Raw genomic sequence first — 22,312 nt, forward strand, 5'->3', positions numbered from 1 at the left:
CTCCAAACTCACCTCTCCCGCTCCCCAGCTCAGTCCCTCTGCGCTGATGTCCCCGTCAGCCTTTGCCTAAGTGCATGAATGCCCCATTTGAATGCTTGCCCTCCAAGGCCTGGCTCAAAATTGGTCACTGAGCAAAAACTCCAAGCCCACCGAGATGCTCAGCGAACAGTGGTCTCCTTCTCCTCCTCCTCTCCAAGAAGCCTCTTTCAATAAACCGCACCCCACCTCCATCTGCTTCTTCTAGTGTGTTCATTTTCAGTCCGTACTCAGACACTTTTATCAGTGGTCACTTGCTAATAGGTGGTTTTAAATCTGTTCTCCTTCCAAGCTGTGCCTGTATGCTAAGAGCTCCGAAGAAGGCACCTTATTGCATATTTCTTGTGCTTCATGTGTACTCCCGCCCATCCTCCCAGGTCCAGGCCCTGGCTGGGCTTGCCAGCAGGAGCTCTGCATGGGCACTGGGTCTCAGCTGGAAGGCAGTTGTTAAGGGCAGGCAAGAGGCCTAACGGTACCATTGCCAGGGCCAGGCGCAGCGGTCAGACCCAGGAGAGAGCCTGCAGCAAAAGAGCACCTGAGGGCCCTAACAACCGCTTCTGCCGCCCCCTCCCCTGCCTGGGACACTTCCCTGCGCTGGGAGGGGGGACTGCCCTTCGGTACCCGGAGGGGGTCCAATAGGTGCTGAGGCCGCTGGTCACTGGGACAGAAGCAAAAGCTCCTCCGAGAAGCCCTCCCTACGCCCGGCCCGGTTCCCCCGCCCCGCCCCGCCCCCTGGGATTCAGGGCCCCGCCCCGGCCCCGCACGTCCCGGGCAAGTTGCCCCGCCCGGCCGACCCCGCCCCGCAGCCGGCGCGCGGCTCCGGTCAGCACCGCGGCGCGGACAGCTCCGGGCGGGCGGCGAGGGGCGGAGGCGCGGCGAGCGGCGGTCCCGGAGCGAAGACGCAGGCGGGCGGGCGGGGCGCGGAGCCCGGCGGCCCTCCCCGGGGGCGGTGCCCACCCGGAGCCCGACGCCGCGGAGCCCGGGGACAGGCGGAGACGCGGGGAGCCCGGGGCGCCTGTGGCTCCGGGCAGGGGCCGCGGTGAAAGATGCCGGTTCGCAGGGGCCACGTCGCTCCCCAAAACACTTACCTGGACACCATCATTCGCAAATTCGAGGGCCAGAGTGAGTGTGTGTGTTGGGTGGGGGGACGACCTGAAGTCCTGCTTCGCTGAAAGGAGGGACCAGATCCCTTTACTAACTTCCAGTGGGGCAAGGTGGTGGGTGCCCCATGCTGAATGCAAAATCCTTCCTCTGATGTCCCGAACACCTCTCCTCCAGCGGGACTCACTCACTTCAAACGCTGTCTTCTCTTCTGGAACGGGAGGGGCAGAGTGCAGCCCTCCCCCTTCCCACAGAGCTGTTTTCTTGCGCCCCGAGCCCTGACCTCCCCTTCCAGTCCCTGCCCCATTCCTCACCCCCGTCTGTTTCCCCCACCCCTTCTTCCAGAGGTTTCCCTGAGTCCTTCCTTTTCGTCTCCTAACCCTGGTCTTCCGAGGAGCTCTCCCCAGGCCTGACCCCCATCTGGTCACATCCCTGCTCCCCTGTCATGGCCCCCCTTCCCTATACCCAGGAAGCCTTGAGCCTTCTTCCCACTTCAGACCCTTCCTGCCCTGGCCTTTCCACAATTCCCAGGCCTATTCCCCCTGGCCCACCTCTCTGGCCACCATCCTGCACCCCGTCCTGATCACCCCCCTGGTTACTGCCAGGAGTGCTGATGACTGTGGCCTCCTTGGTCTTCCCACCCTCTCTAGACCTGACCCCCCCCCATTCTGGTCATTGTCCTGCTGCCACATCTAAATCCCCCTCCCTGCCGCCAAGAGTCCTATCATCTTTCCCTCCCTGCTGCCCAGTCCCAGCTGCCCTGGTCTTTTCACCTCCCACCTCCCACCCCAGGTCGTAAGTTCCTGATCGCCAACGCTCAGATGGAGAACTGCGCCATCATTTACTGCAACGATGGCTTCTGCGAACTCTTCGGCTACTCCCGGGTGGAGGTGATGCAGCAACCGTGCACCTGTGACTTCCTCACAGGCCCCAACACCCCCAGCAGTGCCGTGTCCCGCCTGGCGCAGGCCCTGCTGGGGGCCGAGGAGTGCAAGGTGGACATCCTCTACTACCGCAAGGATGGTGAGGCACGCTGGGGCCAGAGGTTCTGTAGGGCACTGACCCAGGGACCAGATGGCCTAGACAAATCCTGTTTCCTCTAGGGACCTCAGTTTCCTCATCTGTAGGGGAAAGCAATGGGCATTGAATGTGATCTCTTCTGAGGTCCTTTTCTGGGACTAGGCTCCAGGCTGAGCCACCGACTGCTCCTGGCCTGGGGCAGGGCCTCCTGCTCCACTATCCCTCCCCCATGTCCCTGGTCTCCTGGCCTTCCACTCTGTCACTGTCAGCCCCAGCTGTCAGGCAGCTGGGACGGAAATTAACCTTCCCTCATCTCCGTCTGCTTAGGGATTAGGGGAGGAGTCACCCCCTCAAGGCCTCTGTGGCCACGCAAGGCATGGGGGCTGTTGGCTGGGAGAGAGGGGTGGGCCCAGCTCATCCAGCCCCAGTTCTTTGGGGAGATGAGGTCTGGAGCTTGCCCCAACTAGGAGGCTCACCCAGACGGAGTTCTGGTTGTTACTGCCAGCCTGAGCTTACTGCAAGCAGAACAGGGACTGAGGACAGAGTTCAGCAGCCCTTTGTGATCCTCCCTCCATGACCACAGGGTCCCCATTGGACCTGGGGGGATGGGTGGGAACTCATATCAGAGACTGAAAATCCCTTGGAAATCTCCTGGATTGATGGCTCCCAACCTGGCTCTGCATCAGAATTACCTGGGGCATGTTTTCCAAAACATGCCTTCCCTGGAGAGAGGCTGACTCAGAAAGTGTTAGATGAGGCCAAGCAGGTGTATTTGGAAAAATCTCCCTGCTGGTTCTGATGTTCTGCCAAGTTTAGGAACCACTGGCTTAGATAAATCCCTCTGTATCATGGGTGTGGAAGGGCCTTGCCTGAGATCCCACTCCTAGAGTCCAACCTAGGGCTGGAACCCAAATCTCTGGATTCTTCCTTCAAAGATGTCTGTTCTGAGAGATCCCAAGAGGGAAGAAAGGGCCCCAGTGGTCTCTGTGCTTGGAAGCAGGACTTTTGGGGAAGGAAGCCCCCAGACAAGGGAAGCCCCTGGGGAAGCCAGGCAGGAGGCCACCTGGGTGCAGATAAAGGGCAGGTGCCTTTGGATGGGGACCGAGGGGTGCTGAGAGCCTGGGTTCCAGGGGCCTGGTGTGTATGTGGAACATGAGTGTGAGTGTGAACATGGGCATGTGTGTGCTTGCATTTGTGTGTGTGTGTGTTTATGGGCTTCTGGGGGCCCCTGGGGCAGGTCCTGGCTGTCCCCTGGCTATACCTGCTGCTGCCACCCAAGTGAATAGCAGGTGGGAAGTACAGCAGGCATTTGGGGCACTGGGAAGAATCTGGCTAAGTTTGGCAGCACTCACAGGGTTAATGAAGTCAGAATATTTTTAAAAGCTGCAACCTCACCTCCTTACATCACTGTAGGGAGGAGGTGACAGTCAGGGGAGTGAGAAGGGTCCTGGAGGAACAGGATGGGATGGCAAGAAATGAGCGAGGGTAGCAGGTCCTTTCTGTCCCTCTCCTTGACTCCAGAGCTCTACCTGGGCCCCAGAAGGTTGAGGGCTAATCCTAGATTCCTAGGGATGTCAGATCAGGGATCTTGTTGTCCCCTCAGCACCCTGAAGGTTCCTGGACAGGGACAGAGGTCAAGGCCAGTCTTTGGCCCCCTGAGCTCAGGACTCAGGTCTTCAGAACCCTGCTGGGGTCCTCCATGCATCAGAAGGGAACTAGGAACCTAGTCTTGGAGGCCCTGGTGAAAGTGGGAAATTGCCTACATACTTACATACTTATGGTGCACCCTGAGTCCCCACCTACTCGCACCCCACCCTCGGCCCTTCCCTATCCTATTGCCCAAGTCTTGATCACCTGAACCTTCCTGAAATTGGACTGAAATTCAGAAAAAGGAGTTTCCTGGTCCACATTACCCTAAGGGAAGGATATAGTGCTCAGATAAGTTCACCTTAAGGTCCACTCTGACCACGTGATCCTCCCTCCCCTTTTTCTTTTTTATCACATTCACATACATCTTACAGTCCTGTAGAAGGGCATCCTAATGGCTATTTCTTCCCTCCTCAGGTCAATACCTTCCCTTCCCCCCACCCCCAACTCCAGGGAGGTGGGAAGGGGTCCTGAATAGATCTCTAGCTGATTTATGTATAATCCTCTTTTATTCTAAAGGGGTAATCCACTGAAAATTCTCAAAGTCACAGTGGAGGGTCTGTGTTTTATGCAGCTGCATAAAGTTGGGCTCAAAGAAGCCAGGAAACTTGGCAAAAACACCCCATGGACAGAGCACAGAGACCCCAGGAAACTGGCTCTTCTCCTATCTGCCTTTACTAGGAAAAGTAAGAACCTAACCAATAAGGAGGATGGGGATTGTTGGAGGACTAGAACCAGTGACAGTCTGGAGGGAGAGATGGAGAGTGCTCAGATCTCCCCTCCCTCATCCCCACTTGCCCCTGGTAGGCACCTGCCAGAGGGCCCAGTCCTCCCTGCCTTTGCTGGGTTGTCTTCTCTGACGATCCCACACCAGAGAGTGCCCTAATCCCCAAGCCAGACTAGAGGAAGGCAGTCCTCAACTCTGGGCGAGGAGGTCAGGGCACTCTCTGCCCCGACCCTCCCCTGCTGTTTTCCACACACTCACCCATGAATGCCAGGAGGTCCAAGCTGGAGGCAGCATGGAGCAGCCACCCTCTTAGTGGCAGCCTGCTGTAGCACCAGCCCCTCCCTGAGGGCTCCCACAGTGCTGGATGGGGTGTGCGTAAAGACAACAAGGAGGCTGAGAGGAGAGAGCGAGGGCCAGGGAGCGGGTGTGAGGGATGAGAGACCTAAAGAAGGAGCATATTTGACGGGAAGAGAAGAGCAGAGAAGAGTGAGGTGTCCCAGGGGACAGACAAACCTGCCGCCCTTGGTCAGAGAGTCGGTGCTGGAAGGAGCCTGGGAAGGGAGAAGACTGTGGCTTTTCCTCCAGGGACTGGGCAAGGGCACAGGGACACTGCCACTCCTGGGCACAACCTAAGACAATACACTCACCTACTTCCAGTCACCCAGACACAGTTACTTGTGGGCTCTGAGCCATGGGTAAGCAAGGACAGCCTGGGGCGGGGGTGGAGAGAATGCTCTGGACTCTTCCAAATTCTCATAGCCTGCTGTCCTCCTACCCCAGAGGCAGCAAGCATAGGGGTGGGGCATGGGGTCCCAGGCACCGACCCCCACCCCTCCACAGCCCTCATTGCTGTGATGGGCTGGTGTTTGGTCCATTCCCCGCTGCAGTTTTCCAACTGCATCCCTTTCCCGATAGCACCAGTTGTTGGGTGCAGCCACTCTAAGACTGCGCAGCCCCTGGCAGCATAGACAGGATAGAGGCCCTGCCCCTCTGCCCAGCTCTTCCTTCCCCTCCCCCACCAAGCCAGATCTCTGTAGTGCCAGGGAGATTGAGGATATAGTCTGGCTCTTGGGAGAAGTGTCCCAGACCACTGGCCAAGGAGGTTTCCTGGCTAGATCCCAATGTCCAAGCCTCGCCATGTCCCTGGCTGATGAGAATGACAGGCTCTGGCCTGGGACTTAGGGCCTGTAGCACTGTGAGCCCAGGAGTGCATGAGGCCAGGCAGGCAGCCTCTCCCCGGTGCGGATGTCTCCCCTGGGCCAGACAGCAGCTGGCAGATGGCTGCCTGGTGCCTGGGAGGCCAGGAATCTGATCTGGGAGATTCCTGCTCCATGGAAGGAAAGTGAGAAGGAGGATGGGGGTGGCTCAACTGCACCCCAGCTCTGATGCCTGGGAGGAGGGGCTGAGGGAAGTGACCACTAAATAGGGTGTCTAGTAAAGAGTGATTCTAAAGGTCCCCGTAATAGCAATACTCCTGCCAGCCAGCCTGGGTCCCACACGTTTACACACACACACACACACACACACACACGCTTGCATTCACTCAGTCAACACACGATACCTGGGACAGGTAAGACAGACCCAAACCCGCCCCCGGGGAGGGCAGCGATGCCCTCTGATTTGCATGGTCACCTGAGGCCCCTGCTACCTGCCAGCAGTTTGAGTTGAGGGATGTAGGACCCCCATAGAGGGGGGCTCACAGGGCACCGCCCACAGGCTGGGGTTCTGGGGCAGGTGGCATTTTAGCTGGTGTTCTACCCACCAGTGGGAGCTGTGGCGAAACCCTGGAGCAGAGATAGGGGCAGAGACTGTGGCCTGAGAGGCACATGGCGCCAGCAGCTGGGGCTGCGCTGCCCAGAAGGGTGGAGAGGGTGGCTGGAGGGGCCTCGAGTCCCCACATGGCCATCTCCCTCCCTCTCTGACCTTCAGGCCACTGCTCTGCCTGCTCCCTGGGCCCAGCCTCTGCCTTGGGACCACGCACTCCTCCCAGGCTGGGAGCAGCAGCCTGGCCCTAGCCTCAACGCCCTCCTCCCAGACAAGCCCCTTCCCTTTTCCAAGGTGTCATGGCTGACAGCCCCAGCAAGTCAGTTTCTCAGAGCCCCAGGCTCTCATCTGCAGAACAGGGGTCTATGCCTGCCCCCAAGGACCACCTGAGTGTGATGCACCAACTGGCCCAGTGCCCAGCACTTAGTGTGTTTCAACAAGTTCCTTCTGGTGTCAGGGGAGCAGGACATCTTTGTGGGAGGGGGATGAGGTTGCTGAGCCCAGGGTCAGCCCGAGCTACATGGGGTAGAATGCCCAGCCTCACCTCCCCACTTAATCCACCCCCATCTGCTCAGCTTTAATTACAGCAGAAGCAAACCTCGAGGTTAAGCCCTGAGCTGAGAGAGCGTGGACTTGGACCTGATGCTGTATCATCTCCTAATGAGCAGCTTAGCACTCTCCCACCTCTGCCCTGTGGGTGGGACACCGGCTGGGCAGCCTCATCCACCCTCTGCCCAATAGCTCTAGTCCTTGTCCAGGCCCCAGTAGCTGCCCTTAACCTGACCTTCACTCAGCCTCCTCCACAGCCAGGTCACTGCAGGAGGGGAGCCCTCAGGGACCTCCCTCACCTCCACCCCCACACTGGTGTTTGCAGCCTCCAGCTTTCGCTGCCTGGTGGACGTGGTGCCCGTGAAGAACGAGGACGGGGCTGTGATCATGTTCATCCTCAACTTCGAGGACCTGGCCCAGCTCCTGGCCAAGAGCAGCAGCCGCAGCTTGTCCCAGCGCCTGCTGTCCCAGAGCTTCCTGGGCTCCGGTGAGGCGGGTGTGGGTGGTGGTGGTGGTGGGAGGGGCACGTGGGGTCACCTGGTCCCCAGCTCTGGCTGCTCTGACCCTGGCCCTGGTTCCAGAGGGCTCTCACGGCAGGCCGGGCGGGCTGGGGCCTGGCCCGGGCAGGGGCAAGTACAGGACCGTCAGCCAGATCCCGCAGTTCACGCTCAACTTCGTGGAGTTCAACCTGGAGAAGCACCGCTCGGGCTCCACCGCCGAGATCGAGATCATTGCGCCCCACAAGGTGGTGGAGAGGACACAGAATGTCACCGAGAAGGTCACCCAGGTGCGGGCCTGCAGGGCAGGGTGGGCAGGGCAGTGCCAGGCCTCCAGGGTCCCCTCCCAGGTCCTGGGCCCAGGCTCTTCTGGGGCCTCAGGCTTGGCCAGCCCTCTAGTGTCTGGTCCGAGCCCCTTGAGACTCCTGCTTGAGTCTGATTCTTTAAACCTACAGGCTGCGCTGAGGCCAGGGCCCCAATGCCCGGCTCCTGGAGCCAGGGGAGCTTGGGATCACTTTGGCTGGAGAGCAGTGCCACCTCCTAGGCCTGGAGGAGCAGGGTCGGGTGAGGCTGGACACGCAGGCCACCATAGGGACCTGCCCAGGCTCTGCCAGTCACAGGGAAGGAGAGGCAGAGAGGGGACGTGTTAGGGCCAAACAGAGGCCCAGTGAGAGGAGGGGAGGGAGCCCTGCTCGTGCTCCTTGCCTTTGACATGACCGCCACCCAACACACACAGCACACAGGGTCCTGTTGCGTGCCAGGCAGAGATGGGGCAGGGCTGTCACCTCCAGCTCTCTCTGATCAGCTTCCTGAGGACCAGGCCCTGAATGCCCCCTCCCCGTGCAGCCCCTCCTTGGCCAGCCCAAGCAAACTTCCCTGGGTTCTCTGTGTCAGCTGACCCCACCGTCCCTTCTTCTGGGGCCTGGTGGCCTGACCATTCCAAAGGGAGATGGAAAGAGCCCAGCCTGAGACTCCAGTGACAGAATCCTGGCACTGACTCACTTGTGACCTTGGGCAAGGAGCCCCACCCCTTGCTGGGCCTTCAGGGGTCTTATCTGCTGGAAGGAGCTGGGCTAAGTGGGCTAAGAGGACCCATTTGACGTGGAACAGTGCTGGCCCCAGGAGGCAGACGCAGCTCTGAGTCATAGAGTGGCCTAGGCCAGGGCAGAGCATGGGAAAGGCCTGCTCCCGGCTTCCCCTGGGGCTGTCCCTTCACGGGAGCTCTTTCCCTCCCTGTGACTTTTCATCTGAAGCACAGTTGGTGCTGGAACCAGGTGTTGGGGAGACCACTCAGCCCCTCGCTGAGTGCAAGGACTCTGGGGAAGGGGGCACACCAGGCTGCAGTGCTGGACCCTCTGACGTCAGGCAGGGTGGCCCAACAGCCTGACCCTGGGAAGCCCACCCTTGCTTTCCTAAGGCCCCTTAGGTTTGTGCTGCCAGTGGTGTCTGCTGTGACAGGGGCTATCACGGAGGATAGTCATGCTCCTGTCTGGCTCCCAGTCCCAGCCCCCTGGCCCTCCCCTGCCCCACCTCCACCCACTCTAGGATGTTTCTGAGGGAGCGTGTAAGCTTCAAACCTGGGGCCACTGTGGGACAGAGCTGCACCCCTCCTCCCGCCTCCCACGTCCTCCCTCTGCACTTCCTCCCAGCACATCTGCCCCTAGTCTGTCCCCTCCCCATGCTCCCCTACCATCCCCCACCCCAGCCCTTGTCTCCCACCCTCTCCCACCACTCCCTGCCTGGACCTAACCCTCTGTCTCACAAGTGAGCGGTGGCCGTCCCACCTGCAGGTGCTGTCCCTGGGCGCAGACGTGCTGCCCGAGTACAAGCTGCAGGCGCCGCGCATCCACCGCTGGACCATCCTGCACTACAGCCCCTTCAAGGCCGTGTGGGACTGGCTCATCCTGCTGCTCGTCATCTACACGGCCGTCTTCACGCCCTACTCGGCCGCCTTCCTGCTCAGCGACCAGGACGAGTCACGGCGAGGGGCCTGCGGCTACACCTGCAGTCCGCTCACCGTGGTGGACCTCATCGTGGACATCATGTTTGTCGTGGACATTGTCATCAACTTCCGCACCACCTACGTCAACACCAATGACGAGGTGGTCAGCCACCCGCGCCGAATCGCCGTCCACTACTTCAAGGGCTGGTTCCTCATCGACATGGTGGCCGCTATCCCCTTCGACCTGCTCATCTTCCGCACTGGCTCCGATGAGGTGAGCAGAGCCCATCCAGGCAGGCAGCTGTGGCTGTCCCCTGTGCCCTAGCCCCAAGGCCTCCCTGCCTCACAGTGCTGGGTGCAGAGTCCCTGGCATCCGCCTTTGCCAAAGCAAGTGGAGGTGGCAAGGGGGACATTTGTCACCAGTGGAGCCTGTGCCCGCAGGCCCGGGTGCCAGCCCTCTGCCCCTCCTTCTGAGCAGGCCCTTCTGTGCCCCAGGATTCTGTCCCCTCAGTCCCAGCTGACTTCTAAACTGCGCTCACCCTGGAGTGATAAAGAGAATCCACACGCTACTCCCCCAGGGCAGCCTGACCCCTTCGTGCTCCAGCCCCTCTGCTGTGCCCACTGTGCCCCTGCATGTGATGTGAGAGCACTGTCATGCCCTTCTCATAGCGTCTGGTCGCACTTCCTCCCCCTGCACCATCTCCTCGGGGTCAGTTTCCCCTCAAATCAACTCTGCCTTCTGTGTTCCAGTCACTCCCTCCAGCCACCCCAGCATGTCAGCAGGGGGTGCTCCAGAGCCCCCCTTCCAGCACCCCCAGCAATCCATTGCCAATCCTCCCCCCCAACCCCCACTGCCCCTGCCTGGACGCTGAGTGGTCTTCTCACTCACCCCTGCCCCAGACCCACACCCCAGCCTCCTGCCCCTCCACACTGCAGCCAGAGGGAGTTTCAGATCCCTCACCTACCCTGTCACTCCCTCTCAGAACCTTCCAGGGCTCCCCAAGGCCTACAGAATAACAGCCAAGCTCGTTATGGGCGCTGAGGCCCACGGGAGCAGCCCCTGCCTACCGTCCCTTTCCCAGGCATGTTTCTCGCTGCTCTGACATCTCCCACTCTGCGCTCCAGGCTGCGGTGACACACTTGGTTTCCCAGCAGGGCCACACCACTTCACACCTCCACCTCCATGCCTCTGCTCCTGCTGCTCCCTGAGCCAGGAGTGCCCTTTCCCTCTCCCTCCTGTCTGCCTGGAGACCTAACCTCCTCTCTCAAGACTCAGCTCATGTGTCACCTCCTCTTTGAGGCCTCTCCTGACCTGCCCCTGCACTCTTGCCCTTCCTTTCCCGTGTGCTCACACTGGACTTCTTTCCTAGCAACCAGAGCACTGTTTTGAGCTTTAGGCTGAGATCCTTAAGGTCCCACACCATGCCCCCCTGCCAAGTGCCTGGCCCAGAGCAGGTTCTCCATAAGTGTTTGTTGACCGACTTTGTGATTGTATGCATGAGTGAACAAATGAGGGCTTAAGCACACTCTTTCAAGGGCTGACCCCCAGTCCTGTGGCCCTCTCCCTGCCCCTGCAGACCACGACCCTGATTGGGCTACTGAAGACAGCGAGGCTGCTGAGGCTGGTGCGCGTGGCACGGAAACTGGACCGCTACTCTGAGTACGGGGCAGCTGTGCTCTTCCTGCTCATGTGCACCTTTGCGCTCATCGCGCACTGGCTGGCCTGCATCTGGTATGCCATTGGCAACGTGGAACGGCCCTACTTGGAACCCAAGATCGGCTGGCTGGACAGCCTGGGTGTGCAGCTTGGCAAGCGCTACAATGGCAGCGACCCGGCCTCGGGCCCCTCGGTGCAGGACAAGTATGTCACGGCGCTCTACTTCACCTTCAGCAGCCTCACGAGTGTGGGCTTCGGCAACGTCTCACCCAACACCAACTCCGAGAAGGTTTTCTCCATCTGCGTCATGCTCATCGGCTGTGAGTGGGATCTCATGCCATGGTCTTGCCCCTGGAATTCTGTTTTTGGTTTTGTAATGAGGTATAAGATAACACACAGAAACAATTCACGCAGTACACTGATCCTAAGTGTGCAGCACAATGAATTTTTTGCGTTTGTGTACGCCAATTAGTCACAGAATTTAACACCCACACAGCCCTCAACATATGCCAGGCACCAGGACCAGCTACATCATATGCAGGGCCCGGTGCAAAATGAAAACGTAGAGCCCCTTGCTAAAAATTTATTAAGAATTTCGAGATGGTGACAGCAAGGCATTTAATTGAATGCAGGGCTCTTAGCACAGGGCCCCCTGTGACTGCATAGGTTGCAAGTCCATGAAGCCAGCTCTGCCAGGCACTCCTTTAAACACATTACAAAAGCCTGCCTTTCATTTCCCTCTAAGCCCAGTTTGCAGAGTGAGAACTGAAGGTCCTAACTTGCCAGAGGGCACCAGCTAGGAAGTCTCTGCCACCCCGTTCCATCCAGCCCAGGTGGTCCTTGCACTGAGCTGCCTGCCTCCCAAGACACCTGCTTTAGGAACACAAGAGGCAGTGTGGAATTTTACATGTAGATTAAGTCGTCATGTTCCGAGTATTTAGAGATGTGAAAGCCCAGAAAAACAAAAACAGGAAAAAAATGGGTGAAAACAAGAGATCAAGAGCTTTCCCTTTATTACATTTTTACAACTTGAAGGATAAAACAAATCTGAACTTTAAAAAATCCACTGCTCTAGTTCTTTCTCTTCTCAGGAGTTTGGCCTCTGGGCCCAGGAAGATGCCAAGAGGCACAGGGCAGAGGGAAGGGGGCAGGAAGTCCAGAGGCCCTTGTCCCCCACGTGCCCTGGAGCTGTCCTGGGCACGTCTGACTTGTCCCCCCGACAGAGGGGTCCCTCACCAGGGGGCTCCCGGGGAGAGGGAGGAGGCCCTGGTGGTGCGCCTGGCTGGGATGCCAGGAGCTCACTCCCGCCCCCGCCCCCAGCGCTCATGTACGCCAGCATCTTCGGGAACGTGTCTGCCATCATCCAGCGCCTGTACTCGGGCACCGCGCGCTACCACACGCAGATGCTGCGCGTCAAGGAGTTCATCCGCTTCCACCAGATCCCCAACCCGCTGCGCCAGCGGCTCGAGGAGTACTTTCAGCACGCCTGGTCCTACACCAACGGCATCGACATGAACGCGGTGAGCCCCCGCCGCTCTGGCCGATGCCCCAGGGGAGGCCAAGGTCCCGCGGAGAGCCCTCCCGACCCGCGCCCCCAGCCCCAGCCCCAGCCCCAGCCCCAGCCCCGGCCGCGCCCCGCTGGACTCGGCCGCCCGCCTCGCAGGTGCTGAAGGGCTTCCCCGAGTGCCTGCAGGCCGACATTTGCCTGCACCTGCACCGCGCGCTGCTGCAGCACTGCCCGGCCTTCAGCGGCGCCAGCAAGGGCTGCCTGCGCGCGCTCGCCGTCAAGTTCAAGACCACGCACGCGCCGCCCGGGGACACGCTGGTGCACCTCGGCGACGTGCTCTCCACGCTCTACTTCATCTCCCGCGGCTCCATCGAGATCCTGCGCGACGACATGGTCGTGGCCATCCTAGGTGGGTCAGGCGGGGTGGACCAGGCCCGTGGTGGGGGGCGTTGGCGGGGGCAGGGGGGCTGGAGAAGCCGTGCCTGGGCCACCTTCTTTCTAACGGGGGTTGTGGCACCTTTTACTGGCCAGCCACGTGCCAAGCGTGTGCCGCGGAGACCTTTATATCCAGCTGAGTCCCTAAAATAACTCAGTGTTCTGCCATGTGGCCCATTTTCCTGAGAGGGAAGTTGAGGCTCACAGAGGTCGTGCAAGTCAGTGGCCAAGTAGGGATTCCGGGGCTGCGAGTCTGGCGCACAAGCCCTGGCAGGCTCCTTCCAACCTTCTTCCACTCTCACTGAGATCAGGGTGACAGGCCAGGGGTCTGTCTCGGGTGGAGGGGGCGCCCTGACTGGGTACCCCAGTCTCATTCAGTGCAGGTGCAGGGATAGCTGGACACTTTGAGGATATGAGCACTGGGCAGGGGACAGATTTGGGTCATAAGTCTGCCCTTTGCCTGCTGTGTGATCTTGGGCAAGTCAGTTTACCTCTCTGAGCACCACAGCGCCCTCTGCTGGATTCTCATCTTCCTTGCCTGTTCTATGATACCTTCACATGAGTCTTGGACTCCAACTTCAGCCTTGCCTTCCGTTGGTGACCTGGCTCTCCTCCAGCCCTTCAGGACAGGTCCCCCTGGGGCTCCTCTGCCCACTCCTCTCCCTCTGGCCTGCTGGTGCTCTGCCCTATTCTCTTCACCCCACACCGTCCCCTGGGCCAGCTCCGTGCTCCCACTGCCTCAGCCTCCACCCAGAACCCCCAGATCTCTGTCCTGCCCCACTCTCTCCTTAGACTGGAATATTCCATTCCTTCCTGGTAATGGCCACCCTGATATTCCATAGGCAGACCAAACGCAACATACCCCTACCTGAAATCCTCACCTGTCCTCAAAAGCACCTCCTTTGGCATCCCCATCACCGTGAACCATCCAGCCACTGCCCAGGCCAGAGTCAACCAAGGGGGCATCCTTCTCCCTCCCTGCCCCACTGCCCACCAGCCAGTCAGCCACAGAGACCGCTCTGTGACCCTCATCAATATGTCTCTATCCCACACCTGACTCCTTGTCCCCGCCTGGGTCCAGCCCTCCTTGTGTCCTTCCTGGGCAGGTGTCAGGACCTCCTTTCCTGTGGCCGTGTGTCTGATCTACCCCCATGTTCGTCTTCCACCTTTTGCCAGTGACCTGAAATACACATTCTCAAGCCTCTTTTGCTTGAGATCCTTCCATGGATGGTTCCCCATGGCGCGTTCGTGGCATGCACAGTTCTCCCAATCTGGCCACTCTAAATCCTACCACCCTCCCCCTGGCACTTCATGCTCCAGCCATCCAAACTATTTATGGTTCTCTAAATCTGCCTGTCTCCGTAACACCTCGGTGCCTTTGCACGTGCTGCCACTGTGCTTGGAGTGCCCTACCCTGCGCCTCTGTCTGGCAGACACCAGTCATCCTCCAAGGCTGGGCTCAAACGCAGGCTCCTCTATGAGACCTTCCCTCACTCCCAGCTTTCCTTAGAAGTGTCATCCACATGGGAGGGATAATGGGATAATAATTATTATTAATAATTAAGAAGCTAGTCCAATTTAAGTTTCAGCTAGAGACATGAAATCCTCTCGTTTTCTCCTGAGTAGAAATAGACATTAGACCACATAATCTTTCATCTAGTGGAAAACCATCACATTAAAATGTTGCCCAGATTTGAAGCTTCAGAGTTGCATGTGAGACCCTGGGGAGTCCTTTCCTCTGTGAATGACCTTTGATCCTGTTCCCTCAGGTGGGGGGCATGTTCCGGCCTCCCTCCATCCCTCTCCTCTGTCTGTGCTAAACCATTAGCACCTCCCCACCCCTGCACAGTACCACCAGGCTGCGAGGGCTGGCCTTTCCTGTCGGGGGTGGGAGTCAAAGTGGTCACTGTCCATGGCACCCCTGGCCCTGGGCTCTCTGCCCCTCAGCCCTGGCCATGCTGTGCTGACCACACGCTGTTTTTTCTGCCCAGATCGCCTTTCTCCTGGGGCCAGGCCCTTGAGTCTCTGACACAGCCCCCATTTCACTTCCTCTGTAAGCCCCGCCTCCCTGCCCCAGCCACCCCTGACAGGAGGAGCCCCTCCCTCCTCCATGGCCCTGGGCTCTTGGCTCTCCCCTGTTCTAGGGCTCCGTAGATCATTCTGCAAACTTGTTGGCTGCTTCCGGGCCTGTCTTGCAGGGATTTGGGAGGCTATTTGTGAGTGGGACAGCAACTTGTTCATGTTTATATCCTGTAGCCAGCATAGCAGCTGGTGCCAGGAGGGCTCAATACCCTTCCACATAGCCTGAGCATCACCCCCGTGTCCACGCTGTGACATCCCTCCCTCCCAATGTCTTGCATTGACCTTGTCCGGTTCCACTTGCTTTTCAAGGCACTTTCGCGAGCATCACTTCATGTGCTTCTCTGAACAGCCGGTGGGGTAGGCAAGGCAGAGATAGTCAGACCCATTCTGGAGATGAAGACTCTGGGGTCCAGAGAGTGGGAGTGACTTCCCCAGGCTCCCCTGCCAGGGCCACGCTGCTTGGCTGGCCCCACAACGGGGAGTGAGAAGACAAACAGAAGCCTCGGGCCCTGCGCTAGGGGAGCTGGGTGCTGCTGGCCTTGGGTCCCCTGCACCTTGCTCCACAGCATTGGCAGTTTGAGGAGAGCAGTGGGGGAGGCTGGGCAGGGAGACTTTAGGCCCCTTACTGCTCACTGTCCCCTGGGTGGGAGTGGGGACAGGGCCAAAGAGTGTGGATGTGAGGAGGGGGACACTGATGGCGGCTGGCTCTGGGGGCCTGGAGACAGCGAGAGGACCGTGTGCCAGGTCGGAAGTGGCTCTGAATAGATCTCTGTGGCGCTCAGAGGACAGGGACCCCTTCCTCCTCCTTCCCAGCCAGCACATCCAGCGCTGTCCCCACAGCTTGATCCTGAGCACCAGCCCCCAGCCTGGCAGGAGCCCTGAGGTGGGAAGAGGCCACAGTCAAGGGACCCTCAGGGAGGCTGCTCATAAGGGAGCATGGAGCCAGACCTGAAGGGCCCACCACCCCTCTGGCTGGCAGGGAAGAATGATGTCTTTGGGGAGCCCGTCAGCCTCCATGCCCGGCCCGGCAAGTCCAGTGCAGACGTGCGGGCCCTGACCTACTGCGACCTGCACAAGATCCAGCGGGCAGACCTGCTGGAGGTCCTGGACATGTACCCTGCCTTTGCGGACAGCTTCTGGAGTAAGCTGGAAGTCACTTTCAACCTGCGGGACGTGAGTCTGGGCCGAGCGGGCCAGGGTGGGTGGCAGTTCTTGGCCAGCTGGTGACAGGTAACACGCAGGCAGCCTGCTGAGGGGCCTGGCCTGCCTGGCCCAAGGGGACCCATCTGACCACCGCCTTCCTTTCAACCCATCCTCCACCTTTGGCCATAATTTCTTCTGTGCCTACCATGGCCAACATCACGCTAAATACAATGACAGCTACCACTGATTGAGCACCGGCTATGTGCTAAGGGTGGGGGTTCTTTCACAGGCTTTCATTGAGCCCTCTCCTTGCAACTGGTGTTGTTATCCCCTTTTCCAGATAAGGAAACTGAGGGTCAGAGAGGATAAGTAAATTGGCCAAAGCCATACAGCTAGCAAATGGCAGAGTCAAAATATGCATTCGAGTTTGTCTGACTCCAAAGCCCAGGCTTCTCCCACACACTGTACGTACCAAGCTGAAAAGCAGGGTGTCTGCCACCCTGAGGGCTCACAGCGGGAGAGGTGATAAAGCTGTCTCTCCCCTCAAGCTTATCGCTCAGTGGGGGAGAGGAGATTATAACTCCGCAAAAATACAGAGCCACACAGTAAAGTAACCAAAGTCACAGGGTGTGCAGGGGAGACCACGTTTCTGTGGAGCTCAAGCTCCACAGGAGCCAAGGCCTCAAGCCAAGGAGCGGGACAGTCAGGACAGCCCCTGGGAGTGCCCAGAAGGGGCTTCATGGAGGAGGGGCCTGGGAAGGAGGGGGCAGGTGCGCCTGGCAGGTGCCCTCGGCCTCAGGAGGAGGCTCTCCTGGCCCAGGCATGCCCAGCTCTGGAGGGTGGTGCTGAGTGGGTTTTCTTGCTGGGGACAGCCCTCCCTCCACTGTCCCCTCTGCTGCTCACACCCTCCGCAGTCTCTCCCCTTCCCATCTGACCTGCACAGGAGATATCTGGTAAGAACCCTGCACGGGGGTCCCAGCCTCTGGGAGCCATTAGGTGGCCCTTGTGCCCAGTGGCTGGACACCAGGGTAGGAGGGATGTAGTCTCTGTGGCCTAGGTCATCTGCAACCCCCAAGTGACCCCAAGCCTCACGGTTCCAGGAGGGTGGGCTGCCAAGGACACCGCTGAGGGCACCTCCTGGGGTTTCAGAACAGTCTCCCCCGAGGAAACTCCGCACTGGCCCACGCTGGGGAGGGAGCACCAGGGCACTCGGGAAGGTGGCCCTGCAGGGCAGCTCTTCTGCCTCCCCCCGAATCTTGCTGCTCAAGGCAGCCTCTCCCAAGACCTCTGTGGGGTCACCACGTGGCTGCCCAGGCAATGCTTTCTACCTGCCTGCCCAGCCTCCCAGGGGACAACCTGCAGGAAGCTGCCCCCTGTCACCACATTCTCACCTAGTTGTGACAGGGCCATGGTGGGGGCAGGGCAGGGAAGAACCAAGAGGCCCCATCCCAGCTTTGGTCCCTGTTACTTGATGCTCTTGTTCCCCACAAGGCAGACGGGGGTCTCCAGTCATCACCCCAACAGGCTCCGGGCAGCCAAGACCAGCAAGGCTTCTTCCTTGGCAACAACCAGTCAGGTAAGCACAGCCAGCCCTGCCCCTGCCAGTATCTGCCCAGCCTCCTGCGCTTCTTGTGTCCTTCCCATCCTGCCTCCCCAGCCCCTTGATGAGTGGAGGGGGCTCCCTCCTGGGGCCAGGGCTGGAGCCTTTGCCCCCCTCCTCCCCACTCTCCCAGCGCTGATGGCCTGTGTCCCCGGAGCCAGAGTGAGGGCTCACTGGTTCATGTGCTGCCCCCTGGGGTTCCACACCAAGGCATCAGGGGACTCGCTGGGCTACAGCTCCCTGGGCAGTGAGACCAGGGTTAGAAGTCCCCATCCTGCCAGCATCCCCCCTAAATCTGGGGCCCCAGCTCCCTTCCCATGGCTATAGCCTCCTGGGTCCTAGAAGCCAGACCTCCATGGTAGAGGCCCTCGTGCTCAAGGGCACCCAGGTAAGGAGAGCCACTGCCCACGCTCTGTGTTCCCGGGGCAGGTAGGGAGTGGGGCACGGGCTCTGCTGAGGAGGGACAGCCTGTGGAACCAGGTAGATAGAGCTGAGGCTTCCCTTTCCCTCCTGCAGATGCAGCGCCTTCCCTGAGCGTCTCAGATGCATCTGGCCTCTGGCCTGAGTTGCTGCAGCAAATGCCCTCAAGGCACAACCCCCCAAACCCTCAGGGAGACCTAGACTGCTGGCCTCGGGAGCTAGGCTCCCGGCTAGAACAGCTCCAGGCCCAGATGAACAGGTGGGTGCCCAGTGGGCCAGGGCTGGGGCAGCTGCAGAGGGCAGCTCCAGGGGCGGGCTGGGCACGGGTGCCCCCTCCTGGTGGCTCAGAGGCATCACCCAGTGCCAGGTGGGTTTTAGAATGGTGGGCTCATTTAGCGGCAGGTCTCCCATCCCTGTCACTAAGCACGATTTCTTGGATGGCTTCCCCTAGCAAACCCTAGAACGTGTCAAGGAAGCCTTCTGGGGGAGGGGCACAACTATGAGCAGAAACAAATTCCATGGGCTCTGAGAAAGGGGGTGTGGCCTGTGAGTGGCAGTGCTGTAGTGGTGGAGTGGGGGCTTAGGGGCAGAACAGTCCTGGCTTCAAATTCTGGCGCTGTAGCTTACCAGCAAGAGTGTGGGCAAGTTACTTAACCACTCTAGGCCATGGTTTGCCCCTTTATGAAATGGAGATAATTAGAATACCCATGTCAAAGCATCTTGGGGACTGCATGTTGTGAGCTTGGTGCCTGGTCATTGGTGTTATCAGAGTCAGGGATGTAGTAGGGGGAATTGAGACAGGGGCTGTGGATCCTAGTGGGCCAAAAGCTTCAGGTAGGCCCCAGGCTGCCATTCCATTTCCAGGAACAGTGTGCAGGCTCCAAACTTGAGAACTGCCCTCAGGACCTGAACTGCTCTCGCCAGCCCTGACCCTGACCACGGGGTTCTGTCTAGCAGGCTGGAGTCCCGTGTGTCCTCGGACCTCAGCCGCATCCTGCAGCTCCTTCAGAAGCCCATGCCCCAGGGCCACACCAGCTACATTCTGGAAGCCCCTGCAGCCAACGATCTGGCCTTGTTTCCTATGGCCTCAGCGACTCAGAGTCCAGGGCCCAGGCTGCCCCAGGGCCATCTGCCCCCTGCACAGGTGAGAGGTGAGGGGATCCCCAGGGGCCTTCCTGGAGGCAGCTCCATGCCTTCTCCAACCCCCAACTTGGTCTCAGTGTGGCATCAGGCCCAGACTCTCTGTGGCCCCCATAGCAGCGGTGGCTTCTGCTGTCTTCTACAATTTGAGTCATGACAGGGCAGCCTAGACAGGGTGGTGGCAGAGCCTGGATTGTGACCACAGACTCCACAGCTGGGGCAAGAGCAACAGGCCCCCAAGGTGTGGGAGGAGCAGGTACAGCTCTTGCTGTTCCCAACCCTGAAGTCAGGGTACATTATCCCACAGCCCAGCCTGGGGGGCTCCACACGCTGGTGCATCCCTCCTTCTTGTCCCTCCCAGACCCCAGGCTTGGACTTGGACAAATATAGGCTGAAGCAGAAGAACTCCTCCGAGATGCCTAACCTGGTCGTGGCAATGGACAAAATTCTGACATCATCCTTGGAACAGGAACAGCCTGAGGGGCTACTGTCACCCCTGGCCTCACCTCTGCATCCCCTGGAGGTACAGGGACTCGTCTGTGGTCCCCGCTTCCCCTCCCTCCCTGAACACCTTGGCTTTGTTCCCAAGCAGCTGGAGTTCCAGAGACATAGCTCAGATCCCGGATTTGCAGGGAGTTAAGGCCACTGAACCCCAAGATAAAAGACACCATGAGGGGATTGAAGGTGGGCGAGGTGACAGTTAAGGGTTATGGGGGAGGCAGACAGCTCCCAAGATGGGACTCTGAAAACCATTCTCCTAGAGTAGCTACAAACTGCTGACCCAGGTGACCCAGGCTGGCATGGGTGAAGAGGCTCAGGACTTTTCCCAGCCTCCTCAGGGGGTCCGTTTGGACAGCAAGCCTGGAGGAGGGTGACAGAGCCTCGGGTTGGAGGCAGCTTACAGGATGGAGGGGGGTCAGTGAAGAAAGGAGAAGTCTCTGATCTACATGAGAGCCTTGCTCTGGGCTGCGTGTGATCACCAAGCTCAGAACATCCACCGCCTCGTGACCTGGCACCAAGGCCCAGGGTTGGTCAGACCTCCTTCCAAGAGCCTCCCACCCAGCTGGAGATGGAGGTGACCTCTGTAGTGGACATGTTGGATGTCGGGGCTGAGCTCCAGCCCTCAGCCCCTCTACCCCTGATGGTTCTGTGATGACATCTGGGTCCCTTGAGGGGAGTGGAGTGTCATGCAATGAATAAAGTCTGCATATTTCATGTTGGGCCAGGTGTGTAACTTATCTCAGGGGCATCAGGTCCTTGACTATGTTGTGGCCTTGTCCAAGCCCTTCTCATAAGGAGCTGGGACTCACCCCCTACCATATCCAGTGTGTTGGGGACTTGAAGGTAGCTTCCCTGGGCTCAGAAGTCCCTGGAGCCTGGGACTGTTGGCCAGGCTGGAGTGAAGAGAAGCAGAGGCTCAGGCTTGGTGGCCACAGGAAATCGTGACAACAGCCAGCATTTTCATAGCAAGGTGCTATGGGCACCGTGCTGACTGCTCTGCAGATGTTAGTTCATCTAATCCTGCAAACAGTCCCTGGGGTCAGCATCATTATCTCCATTTTAGAGGTGTGGGATCAGAAGCAGAGAGAGACTAGGAGCATGAGCAGGGCTTCTAGGGTGCTGGCACTGTTCTGTTTCCTGATCTAGGTGCTGGTTACATGAGTGTGTTCAGGTTACGAAAATGTGCACTTCTATGTGTAAATTATACTTCAATTAAGAAGTTGCCTCAGCCCAGGAGTTGGAGGTTGCTGTGAGCTAGGCTGACGCCACAGCACTCTAGCCTGGGAAACAGAGTGAGACTCTGTCTCAAAACAAAACAAAACAAAACAAAAAGAAAATGTATACCCCCTTCATACATTTTTTAAAATTGACATCTGAAATATTTCACTGATAAGCTTAAATTGTTGCAAAGGATGTAATGTCAAGTGTGTTGTAAATATTGACACTTTATAAAACTATTTCATCCTTCACTTGAATTAACCCATTTCTGGCCCAGTAACAGTGATTTGAGAAGCCACCACCATCCATTTTAAAAACACACAAAGCCCGTTTTTTAACATTGTTCCCTTTTCTCTTCTCATAATTACCATCTATTCCCTCCACAGTTTTAACCTACATATAATTTATTTTTATGCTTCGGAGTCTATTGATCACCATATATGTTTGCAATGCAAATATGTAAATTGAAATTTTATTTTTTTAATTTTATTGTTTTAGAGACAGAGTGCTGCCCAGGCTGGAGTGCAGTGGCACAATCATAGCCCACTGCAGCCTTGAACTCCTGGGCTGAGGCAATCCTCCTGCCTCAGCCTTCCAAGTAGCTAGGACTACAGGTGTACGCCACCATGCCTGGCTAATTTTTAAAATTTTTTGTAGAGATGAGGCCTCATTATGTTGCCCAGGTTGGTCTCAAACTCCTGGCCTCATGTGATGCTTGGTCCTTGGCTCCCTAAAATGCTGGGACACAGGCGTGAGCCACCATACCTAGCCTAAATTGAAATTTTAGAAGAAATTTTTTGTAATCTTAATAAAGCTTTAAGCATTACACTGATTACTACAGTTGTTCAAAACAAGGTAAATATATATTCAAATTTTTACAAAAACTAAAATTTAACTGGAAATGCATCTCATAAAGGAAGGGATTTTCCTTTCAATTAGTTCCTATGTCTGTAGATGAATATTATTATTTTTTATTAGAATAAGACAAGATTCAGCAAGTTTGTTCCTATTTTTCTTTCCTTTTTAAAAAATAAGTGTAGAGGAAACCTGTTCACAGAAGTAGATAGGACTAATAGGGAGCTGTTACATACATAGCATTGTCCCTCAATTCTTTGAATTCTGAATTGTCTGTTAAAACCACATTTATCATTAAAAATTATATATAGTGTTATCATCCAACAGCTCAATACAAACTTCCTTCAATTTTGATGAAAGCAAAGAATTGGGGAAACCACTTAAATTATATAAAGATGTTACCTGGACTCAGATCCTTCTCTGTTTCAAACTCACTGACGCAGATAAAATTTAGGGCTTCGGATCGCAGCG

At 57.8% G+C, this 22,312-nt stretch overlaps 1 protein-coding gene across 2 annotated transcripts; it reads left to right on the top strand.

Annotated features, from left to right (window-relative positions):
* The first annotated feature begins 1,082 nt into the window (after positions 1 to 1,082).
* KCNH6 (potassium voltage-gated channel subfamily H member 6) lies at positions 1,083 to 19,907 on the top strand. 2 transcript variants are annotated; one of them, XM_069481603.1, is made up of 14 exons: positions 1,083 to 1,158; positions 1,930 to 2,160; positions 7,170 to 7,331; positions 7,426 to 7,631; positions 9,132 to 9,557; positions 10,861 to 11,015; positions 11,175 to 11,260; positions 12,261 to 12,460; positions 12,604 to 12,856; positions 15,944 to 16,137; positions 17,599 to 17,683; positions 18,224 to 18,386; positions 19,085 to 19,271; positions 19,629 to 19,907. In XM_069481603.1, the coding sequence occupies exons 1-14, from the start codon at positions 1,083 to 1,085 to the stop codon at positions 19,905 to 19,907; spliced, it is 2,703 nt and encodes a 900-aa protein (XP_069337704.1). The 2 variants fall into 2 exon arrangements, with proteins under 2 accessions (XP_069337704.1, XP_069337703.1); XM_069481602.1 differs by having other exon boundaries at positions 10,861 to 11,260.
* Positions 19,908 to 22,312: the final 2,405 nt, after the last annotated feature.

Source organism: Eulemur rufifrons, chromosome 9 (assembly GCF_041146395.1).
Source record: "Eulemur rufifrons isolate Redbay chromosome 9, OSU_ERuf_1, whole genome shotgun sequence".
NCBI classification, from domain to species: domain Eukaryota; kingdom Metazoa; phylum Chordata; class Mammalia; order Primates; family Lemuridae; genus Eulemur; species Eulemur rufifrons.

Bases quoted from the DNA above. Each gene is read 5' to 3' on its own strand.
- KCNH6 (XM_069481602.1), top strand. From the start codon at position 1,083: ATGCCGGTTCGCAGGGGCCACGTCGCTCCCCAAAACACTTACCTGGAC. The intron at 9,558-10,860 runs GTGAGCAGAGCC...CTGCCCCTGCAG, and splicing joins TCCGCACTGGCTCCGATGAG to ACCACGACCCTGATTGGGCT. The intron at 12,857-15,943 runs GTGGGTCAGGCG...TCTGGCTGGCAG, and splicing joins CATGGTCGTGGCCATCCTAG to GGAAGAATGATGTCTTTGGG.